At 35.9% G+C, this 10643-nt stretch overlaps 1 protein-coding gene across 1 annotated transcript in view; it reads left to right on the top strand.

Moving 5' to 3' along the window:
* PELI2 (pellino E3 ubiquitin protein ligase family member 2) overlaps positions 1 to 10643 on the top strand; it is a 231751-nt gene that overhangs the window by 87886 nt on the left and 133222 nt on the right. Inside the window, exon 2 of the mRNA XM_006894334.1 lies at positions 2916 to 3045. Within this exon, the coding sequence (XP_006894396.1) occupies positions 2916 to 3045 (130 nt within the window). The remainder of the gene's footprint in view (positions 1 to 2915; positions 3046 to 10643) is intronic.

Genomic DNA, 10643 nt, shown 5'->3' with positions numbered 1-10643 from the left:
TTTGATACAATGACTCAGTATATTCCTTCCATCTTCTTTTAATACTTCCTGGATCATTTAATATTCTGCCCAAAGCATCCTTGATTATAGCAACTGGATGTTTGAATTTGTTCTTCAGTTCCTTGAGCTTAAGAAAAGCTGAGTGAGTTCGGCCCTTTTGATTTTCCGACTCTAGCTCTTCGCACATTTCATTGTAATATTTTGCTTTATCATTCCATACTGTCTTTTGAAATCTTCTGTTCAGCTCTTTAGTATCTTGAATTCTTCCTTCTGCTTTGGCTTCTCTACACTCCAGTGCAATCTGCAGAGGCAATAACTGTGCACTCTTCATTTCTTTAGTCTTCTGATTCAGCCTTCAAAACAGTTCAATAGGGTCCTCACTACTAAGTCTTCTCAGACACTTCTTCCCTTCTAGACCTTTTTTTTAAATCCTATTTTCATATCTTCTTCTTGTTATTTGCCATTGATATCTACCAGTTCATGAGTGCCTTATATATAACAGCGATATTAACCCAAAGGCAGCATTGCCCTGCAGGTCTGACTCTACCAGCAGCTCTGAAGGGGGAGGATGGCCTATCTCCTTCTGTGCTGGTTAAAGCCTCTGAAATCCCAGTTGAGGGCCAGCTGGGAGTTGGTTCTGACCTGACAGCAGTGAGAGTATCACAGAATGAAATCCTGCCTGGACCTCTGCCATTTTCAGGATCATCATACATAGGTGTTTTACCCGCTGAACCACCAGCATGCCTCCATTTCATCGCACTCGCTTCTGTGCCTTGAGAGAGCTTTGCGAAGGAGGAAGGGTGATAGTATCGTTGTGGCCCTCTTACGTGGCATTATAAATATTCAGTGACTTACTATGTAGCGTAACCTAGTTAGAAACCTGTCTCATCTGCACAATAGATTTCCCACTGTTGCCTTAATTATTTCCAATAGACTTTTTCACCCGTAATCATCTGGATATGTTAGGTAAGTAGGAGTTTCTAATCAGATTGTCATGTTAACTTAGTTAACCTCAGTATCTAAGCATCTATACTCAATTGAAATAAAAGATATTTTTGCATATGTTAACATTTCTGGTCTCCCCTGGCCCTCTTTATATTCAGCTCAGCTCATTGCCATTGAGTCTGAACTGACTCGTAGCTGACCCTTCAGCAGGTTCTGAGAGGCTGTAAATCCCACTGGAAGAGGGTGACCTGACAATGGCATAGAGAAAGATACAGCACAAAGGTGAGGGAAAGTGAGGGGCATAGGAAACCTTACCACTTTTGTACTAATTATCTTGAGGCCACAACTCAACTCATTGCTCTGGGAGTAGAATGGACTCATAGTTGACCCTCCAGTGAGTTTTCTGAGGCTGTAAATCACATGGGAGGCGACTGTCCATCCTGTCCCATGGAACAGCTGGCAACACAAATCCTTACCCAGTAAACCTCTAGAGCTGCCTAGACCACAGTGGCAAAAAAGTTTCCCTCAAACATTTAGAGTCCTGGCTTTTCTGATGCACATATGTTTCTCAGTGTATTCATCTTGATTTAAGTGATACGGATATATATTAAAACTAAGCATATTTAAAATGTTGGCTTACTTCTGGATAATTTATAGGCATGTTCATAAAATAATGTTCATTGTCTTACTTTTGCCTGAGAAAAATAACAGAAATAAAACTTGAAATACCTTATTTCTTTATTCTAGAGACATTTTTATATCACTCACATTCCTTTGTAAGATGGAACTGGAAACAAATGAAAAACAGAAAGAATAACTTTGGGTGGTAACTGTCATATGGTAGCTCTCTAACTATAAAGCCAATGCATAAAACCCTTTGTTTCAACATGTTCTTCTCTGGAGTGGCCTTCACATTTCCTCTTTGCAGTGCCAGCCACCCTGCTGCTGCTTCTAGATGAGGCTGGACACGTGGTGAACGCCCAGAGACTACCTCCAAAGCCTGAGGCTTGGAGAAGCAAACTGTCAAGAGGACTGTCCCCTCACTCTGCTTCTCAGGCAGCCTTGAAACTGCCATGCTTAGCTTTATCAATTTTAAATGACTGCCTGCTGTTCTTAAAAAAGGAATAGTCATGCCAATACAGCAACATGAGAAAACAGAACAATAGCAGAAAGTTGCAAATATTTTGAAAAACCCTAATTGCATTCCTGCAATTCTTTTTAAACACTGGTATTAGTAAATACAGGAAATTTGCTTAAGGACATTTTATGTGTTCCAGGTGGCTTTTTATGTTACTTGACAGTTTATGGACTAAAACTAATCATTTTACTTTGGGGTCTTTTTTACAGCTTTCTTGTAGAGCTGTAGTGTATATTTAATTTTTGCAAGCTTTTTAAAATTTTTCCCCCCTTTTGCCAGCATGACAGCATTGGATTCAAATAGAAATGGGAGTGGATGCAGTGAGTTCAGAACTTTTAAGAAAGCATGCAACTAAATTTGGTCTTACAAATAAAGATCCTGCCGACAACATTAACATGATACAAGAGTGAGATATGAGGTTTAATTAGCATGCCATTTTCTAACTAGTTCATTTAAAAATATTTCTTGAGTGTTGCTCTGGGGTCCATTAGAACGATGCTTACCGAATTTAGCCAGCACTAATGCGGCCTCTGTGGAATACTCATTTGTTTATTTATACGCTGTCTTTTACCAAAAAGATTTGGAGAGTCAGACTCTATGGAAGAGGGAACCTGTAATTACTTGTACATCACTCTTAAATGAAGTTTCTGGAAGCAATTTGAATTTCATTATAGCCCAAGTCTGCTTTGCAGCCCTTTCTTTTTGCAGAGTGTTCACTGGGCAATTCTTTATGACCATTCCTGTCTTTTCTCCTTTTTTAATCCAAACTTTGCTTCTTACAAGTCTTGAAATTTGCAAATAAATGAACTCTGCCGTATCTCTTTACACACAGGTACAATGGTGCTTTGCCTAATGGAGACAGAGGAAGGAGGAAAAGCAGGTTCGCTCTTTATAAAAGGCCCAAGGCTAATGGAGTCAAACCCAGCACAGTCCACGTGATATCAACACCCCAAGCATCCAAGGTAGGCGGCACATGGCGTGTTTGGATGTTTTGTTGTTGTTGTTAAATGCCTTTGGAACCTGCTCTTAGCTGACCCTCTAGCAGATTTGCAGAGGCTGTAAATTGTACAGAAGGAGATTGCCAACATTTTCCTGCTGAGAAGCTGTGGATTTACATCCTTGACTGGTCTGCATTTACTCGTTCTTGGTTCAAGCTATTCAATGATTAAAAACCAAGTAGCTACACAGTTCCAATTCCTGGTGACTCTCCAGTGGGTTTTGCAGGCTAAACATCTTAATAGAAGGAGACAGTATCATCTTTTTCTCTCATAGGGACTGGTAATCATACTGCCAACCTTTTGATAACCAACTCAGCATTTAACCTTATATGCCCCCAGGGCTGTTTTTATAACAGTTTGGGATTGAATGTTCTCCATTACGGTGGCTTTGCTGTGCACTGTACAATGTTTAGGAGCACTCCTGGCCCGTAACCATGGTGGTCGTGTGTGTGCGTGTACACAAACTTACTCTCTCCCCCCACCCATGTCATGACAGCCAAAAATGTCTATAGGCATTGGTGAACATCTTTTGTTAGGGAGCAAAAACCCTTCCCCTGTTAGCCCTATTTTCATCTTGTAGCCCTGGTTTAGAATATAATACAACTGGCACAAATAGTGATGTAGAATAATTGTGGCTGAAAGAGAAACAGTTTCAAATTGATATAAACTCATCTTCGTTTAAGCCTTATTAATTTTTGTTCTTTTCCTTCTGTTAATTTAATGCATTGAATGTTTACACATAATGCACATATATGCACAAAATAGAATTTGTGATTAGTCACACTGGAAAAGAACAGGTTTATATGCTTTGCAGTCTTTCATATATTTTTTCCATATATTTAAAGTGAATATAATGCTCTGTTTTTTATGATTATTTTGTTTTCTAATAGTGTGAAAAAAAATCTTGATTTCCATTCTGATTGACAAACTTTATTTTTGAAATATATAATAGTCTTTAATATAAATATCATTCTAAATGTATAGTGTAGTTTCATTTTCTGTAAAGTAATTAAGTCTGCTTAGAGTATTTTATATGGACTGATAGTTGCACTTATTTATTTACCTTAATGAGTTTTGACCATCTGGAATTAATAAAGTCCCTGATTCCTGTTTATACTAAAAAACTTAGGTTTAAAGAGAAGTGGCTGCCTTCATGAGGAACTGTGATATTTACAGGCATACCTCATTTCATTGAGTTTTACAGATACTGCTCTTAAATAAAAAGATAGTTTGTGGTGACCCTGCATTGATAAAGCCTGTAGGTGTAATTCTTTTTAACAGCCTGTCCTCTTTGTGTCTGTATGTCACATTTTAGTAATTTTCTTTGTTTATAATGTTTTCTCCAAAATGCTGTTTTTCATGGTGCTGTTGCACACTTAGTAGTTTATATAGTAGGGTGTAACCATAACTTTTATATGCGTTGAGAAAATAAAAATTTTTGGTGTAACCAGCTTTATTGCAAAATACTTGCTTTATTGTAGTGGTCTGGAACTGAACCCAGTATCTCTAAGGTGTGCCTCAATACTCAAGCTTAGAAAAATAAATCACCTTTATTCATGTTATTATTGAAAAAAAATCCTGGTTTTTTTTTTTAAAAGAAATGTCCTGAAAAGAATTTTCTAGAATGTATGATCGTCTATGTTAATGAGGAAACAGTTTGGTAGGAAAATATCAAACACGACAGAAACATGAAAAGAAAGAAGAATGTTTATTGACCCAAGTTTCTGCCTAGAGGACAGGAAATAAGCTACAGTTTTCAGAGAGAAAGGGAAGAGCACTTTATAAGGAAAACAAAGGAGACTCAGCCTTACAAAGATTCAGAGGAAAGGAGGAGGTGAAATAAAAACACAATCTTGGAAGATCAAGGAAATTTTCTGAGAACATTTTATGGTCCAAAAACATTTGGTTCAGAACGATACCAAGACAAATGTTTTCAAACAAGTAATGAGTGCCCAAAATGTGGTTCTTCTATCTTTATCCATTTGTTGACTTTTCTCTTTCTTTCATCTTTCCTTTAACATATCCTTTTGAATCTCAGGTTTTATGCTGATACAATGGCTTCACAGATTTATAAAGACTTAACTCTCGTCATAGGAAACTTACTTTGGTTTAAGATACTGTGTTGTTTTCAAAACTCATTTAATGGCTGCAAATTACACACTAAGTGATTGCCTGTCTTTCTCCTGAGGAGGATTCGAACCACCAGAGAATTGCCACCTTTGGATTAGTAATGCATCTCCCTAAGTAAGGACTTAACCACTAGAGTACCTTGTTATGTCATCAAGTGAATTCTGACTCATAACTCTCCTCTGTAGCAGAATAGAACTGTTAAGTAGAATTTTCTAGACTGTAATCATTATGGAACCTGATAGCTTGGTCTTTTACCCATATTGCTGCTGGGTAGATTTGAACCACCAGCCTTTGAGTTAGCAGTTCAGTGATTAACTGTTACACCATCAGGATCCCTTCATGGGATGATAAATGCGAAAATTATCTACAGTTAGAGAATCAGTGGCTCTTTCTTAATTCTGTTCCATCTGCTCCAGTTTTATCCTTTCAAATTTTATCTTAATACATAGATTTGGCTTCACATTTTTACAGTTATGTATATTTTTGGCAGTTATCTGTCAAAATCTGTCTTAAAATGGCACCCGCAGTAATAACAGTAGGACAAATTGGAATTTTATTTTGACCCTTTTATCTCAATATCTCAGTTTCCTTACTTTTTAAGGAGCCATACTCAGATAAGATACCTTGGTTATAAGAAGATTCAGATAAGCTACTTTGGTTATAAGGGATAGATAACATAGAAAAATTGTTAAAAGATAGAGTAGAAGTAACTTTAAAAATGGAGGAAAGTCAAATAAATACACAGGTTGTATGAGAGAACAGAACTGTGGTGTCATCTGGAATTAACATTTCAAGGGTGTGAGACCTTTCTGGTCTCGAGCCACCTAAATTGCAGATGCATGGTCTTGCAAATCATAAACAACTGTAAGACTAGGATAAGAAAGAGAGTGCTTCCCACATTGAGCAGCAAGACTTGAGGAAAACTAGAGCAAAACCCTGATGAGAGCGAGACCCTGGTGGCGAGACCCAGGTGATGGTGGTGGAGAGAATGTGGCACTGCTGTGGATAAACTGTTGCAAAGTATAATCAGAGGAGCTCTGAGATAAAGTTCACAGTTAAAGGTTTTACTGTTCTTGCTGGAAGGCAAAGCTGCTAGCTCAACTGAAACCAGAGCCTGGACTAATTGAGAAATTATGCCTTGAGACTATTGAGCTATAAAACCTGGACTTGCATTGGGTTTTGCTCCCCCACTCTGCAACTTTTTCCCCTAATTAACCCCACTCTTGAACCACAACCATGATTAAAGTCTATGAGTTAACAATAAATATCGAACCTCTTGCTACTGGTGTGCTAATGGTAAGGCTTGATGGGGCTGGGCTATGGGCTCTATCTTCTTTCTGCTCTGGGGTGGTAAGGGGCTGTGCTTTTGTCACTTGCTAGGGCCCTTTTAGAGAGACACTCATGACACTGAACCCTGTGTACCGTTTTCTGCCTTCTAGACAAGTCCTTTGCTATTTAACCTTTTTGCAAAATTTCCCGGTGCCTGACCTTACCTAAATCCTGTGATATGTCTTGTGGGTTTGAAATGCTGACTTTATGTTAAGCATCCTAAAATGCTACACACTATCAAAAATCCTATTTTACTTGTGGAAGTTCTGTTACTCAGATATAAGGACCTAATCAATTTATTCAACAAATGTTTGCCTAGCACCTTCTATGGTCAGCAGCATATACTGGTGTTAGATTTACTATAGTGAATAACAAGTATCTCAGGAGGCTAATTGTCTAGTGATGAGGCAAACAATAAGCAAATAAAACTTAGACTGTGCTTTATTGAAATCCCCTTTTTAAAAATTCAGTTAAAAATCACCATGTTCCAGTGGCATGTTTCAGAATGGAAAGTATCTAGATCTTTGAGTTTGGAGAAAAATCAGAGCTGTTTCTTGTAATTGTTGCTTAGGACCAGGGCTACACATTAGCCTGTTTGATTAGAATCTGGCCTGCTGATGGATAAAAATAACAAAACTTCTTAGCAGTCAGTGAATAATAGAGTAACAATGAGAAGTGATAAAATGAAAAACATAAAGTTGAGTGCAGATTCATTCATTAGTCCAGGCTAAATTTTTATTTATTTTGAGTGAAAATTTACAGATCTCAGTGAATTTTCCATTCAGTCATTCATAGGCATTTTGTTTTATACCATTAATTTTAATTGAATAATGTAATTAATTAATTATAGTCTCTAATCAGAACCTTGTTGCATAGTGCCTTTCCTTTCACCCAGCTTACTAATTTCTGCTTCTCTCTTCCTCCCTTCTCATCTTTGTTAACCTTTCAAGATTGATTCTGTGTGTAAACCTTTCTTAGCTTTTTAGAGTCACTCACTCATAAACTTAATGCCACACTCATAGTTGACCCTCCATTGGGTTTCCAAGAATGTAAATCTCAATGGGAAGAGTTTGCTCATCTTTCTCCTGTTTTTGAACAGTTAGAGAGGTTCAGTCTCTGGCATGACAGCACATTTCTCTATTTTTATTAGTGATTTATACTATAATTATCCTTTTTTGACTGACTTTTGTTTGTCACTTGTCATAATTTGTTATGGAGTCATCTGTGTTGCTCAGTTCAAGCTAGCTTTTCTCAGATGTATGAGGGTCTGCATTTGAAGCAGTGTTTCTGTTTGTGTCCACCCAGCGGGTATCCTGATGGCCGTGTAAAAGACACAACTCTTCTAAATATTTGTTACAAGCTTGTTATAAAATTTGAACATTCTACTCTCCAGGAGACTCATCTGTGTATCATTGTCTTCATTTCGCTTAACTGCTGCTACTTTGAAACGGTTTCAAACAGTTTTTAGGAAACCACTTTTTACTTGGGTTTCCTTGTTAGTATATTTTAATTCTGTGGTGGTATGATATTTATAAGCTTTTGCATTTACTTAATGAAATGTATAGGTGATAAATTAAGAGGCATGAAATTTTGCTTTAGGATATCCTTTAAGATACCAGGCACATAAATATTCTGAGAGAAAAAATATTGGTAATGAACTAAAGTCTCTAAGTATTTTGATACGCAGCAAGATTACTAGCATAAAATAATCTTTGTTTCTGGAATGAAAAATAATTTAAGTATTTCTATGAAAATAAGAGTGCCTTCTCATTGCTACTAACAAAATTCCGTATATAAGATAGACAGTGGGGAGTGTGAAAGGATTTTAAAAACTCAGGATTATACACGTAACAAGAATTTGCCCTTATCATTGAGAGAAGTCGTGAAAGCACAGTTTCACTAGAAAAATAAAAGTAACAAAAGTAATTTTCTAAAACCAGGTTTAAAAAAATCTACTTTTTTAAAAGAATGGTAGCTTTTGAAAATATTTTCTGATAAGTGTTAGTGTGTAGACAAAATAAAACTACTTTTAAAGCACTAATATACTATATCATTATTTTAAGATCATTTTATATTAAAATTTATTGAAAATATTTTTATGTGTGTTACTACACTGTAGATGTATATCATTGCAGAACTCATATCCATGGAGATGAGACAACAACTTTTAAAAAAATTTATAAATCAAGGCAATGAAATGTCAATCATTATTGACAACTATTTCTCATAGAAGTGCTTTAACAATTTATTTGAAATTCACTATTGAAGATTTTAAAGATAGTTGATGGCTTTTGCTGATTTCACGAAGCTGGAATGAACAGCATCTGAAATACATTAAACTTTAGTGCCATACTCAAGAAAATGGTTTCAGAGTGAAATAGTTACATGAGAACATAATAGATTTTGTGCAGATGGTGTAAGTATAGTGATACAGAGGAAAAGGTTCATCTGAGTTCTAGAAAGTTTCTGGATATCTTCATTATTTAATTAGAAATTTCATTATTTCTGTATGATTCATTAGAAAGATGAAAACTGACTAAATTTATAAATTTATTGTCATATGAAACAAATACCAGGGAGATTATATAAGATTTTGGAACTGAAATGATGATGTCTTGGGCCTTAAAATAGGGACCTGGTGTTGCTTATTAAGGCAAAATAATCTAAACCAAATAAAGGCTGGAATATCCACTTTATAGAAAATGTGAGAGAGCATTTAAACAATTAAAATTTCTAGAAATTTGGGCTTAATACACGATACTCTAATCCAAGTGAGAATTTTCTATGGCTTCTCAAGAAGGAAAAATTTCAGTTATGAAAATGGAGAGATTTATTTGACAAACTGCAGGTAATAGAACATATAATGTTGAATATGTAAAACTATGATAGTGAATTAGAAGATATTAAAGAAACACAAATATTTGCAATTAAATAAAATATGAATTCCAAGAAATAAACTATAATTATCCAGCACATTGCATGAAAATACATTTATTTGACAAACTTAAGAATTATAATGGTTTAATTGGGAGCTTGGGTAGCCTAGTCTGTGTGGAGTCATGCTGTTAACCCAAGGACGGTTTGAACCCACTAGCAACTACAAAGAGAGAGAAGGACACACCTTCTTAAACTAATTGTTTCTTGGATTTTGAATAATCATTTAAAAAAATATCATAAACTAAAGAGGATTTTAAAAATTAAACCAGGTAGTCAAACATGGCCCTGCAAGAAATGAGTTTGATGGCTTAGATGATGATAGAAACAGTAGATATAAGAATCTCAGTATTATTAAAGCTGGCCAAATTTTATTTTAGTTGTTAGTTCAAAAGATGAAGTACCACAAACAATATTATTTTACAACAAAATCTGTGCGAGTATATCAAGACTCAGTTATCTACTGATACTGAATTAAACATGGCAAGTGACTGGGAACATTTGTTTTCCTTTGTCAAATCATAGCTCTGACATTGCTTTGCTTAGTCTGTGACAGATACATGAAGTAAAGGATCAGACCAGTAACTTCTCACTTTACCAAATGACTTGGGAATGATTGACACGAATTGATGAATGATTGAGTCTGTAACTTTCTTTATTGCATGGGTGCAGTTTCATAGTTTTTAGTTCATGTTACTTAGAAATAATAGAAAATGTTTTTTAGATTTTTTTAATATATATCTATTTCTTTGTGCGTTTATCATTTTCTCCTAGATACCTTCAGACACTTCTCTGTCTCCTGGGCCTCTTTGAGAAATCCTTTTTTAATTGCTAAAATCTTTTTTGCATGTTGTCAATAAGATCTGATACATTTGGCTTGTCATTTTAGACTACAGGCTTCTAGAAGACAAGGACTTTTACTTTGTATCCCTGTTGAAAACCACAGAAAAATCACTCAAACTCATTGCAATTGAGTTGGAACTGACTCCTTAGCACGGTTTTTGTGGAGGTGATTGCCTGTCTTTGTCCTGTGGAGCAGCTGCTGGATTTGAACCACGTGCCTTTGGGTTGACAGAAGCACTGCTTGTCCTCTAGACCATTACAGCTTGTCAGACATGCCTTGAAATGTGCAGGAATAGTGAGTTATTTTAATAGATCGGTGATAATTT

This window comes from Elephantulus edwardii, unplaced genomic scaffold (genome assembly GCF_000299155.1).
Source record: "Elephantulus edwardii isolate Elephantulus edwardi_28Jun2011 unplaced genomic scaffold, EleEdw1.0 scaffold00140, whole genome shotgun sequence".
NCBI classification, from domain to species: domain Eukaryota; kingdom Metazoa; phylum Chordata; class Mammalia; order Macroscelidea; family Macroscelididae; genus Elephantulus; species Elephantulus edwardii.
Note: the sequence above shows the minus strand (reverse complement) of the source record. Positions and strands in the feature narration are given on the sequence as shown.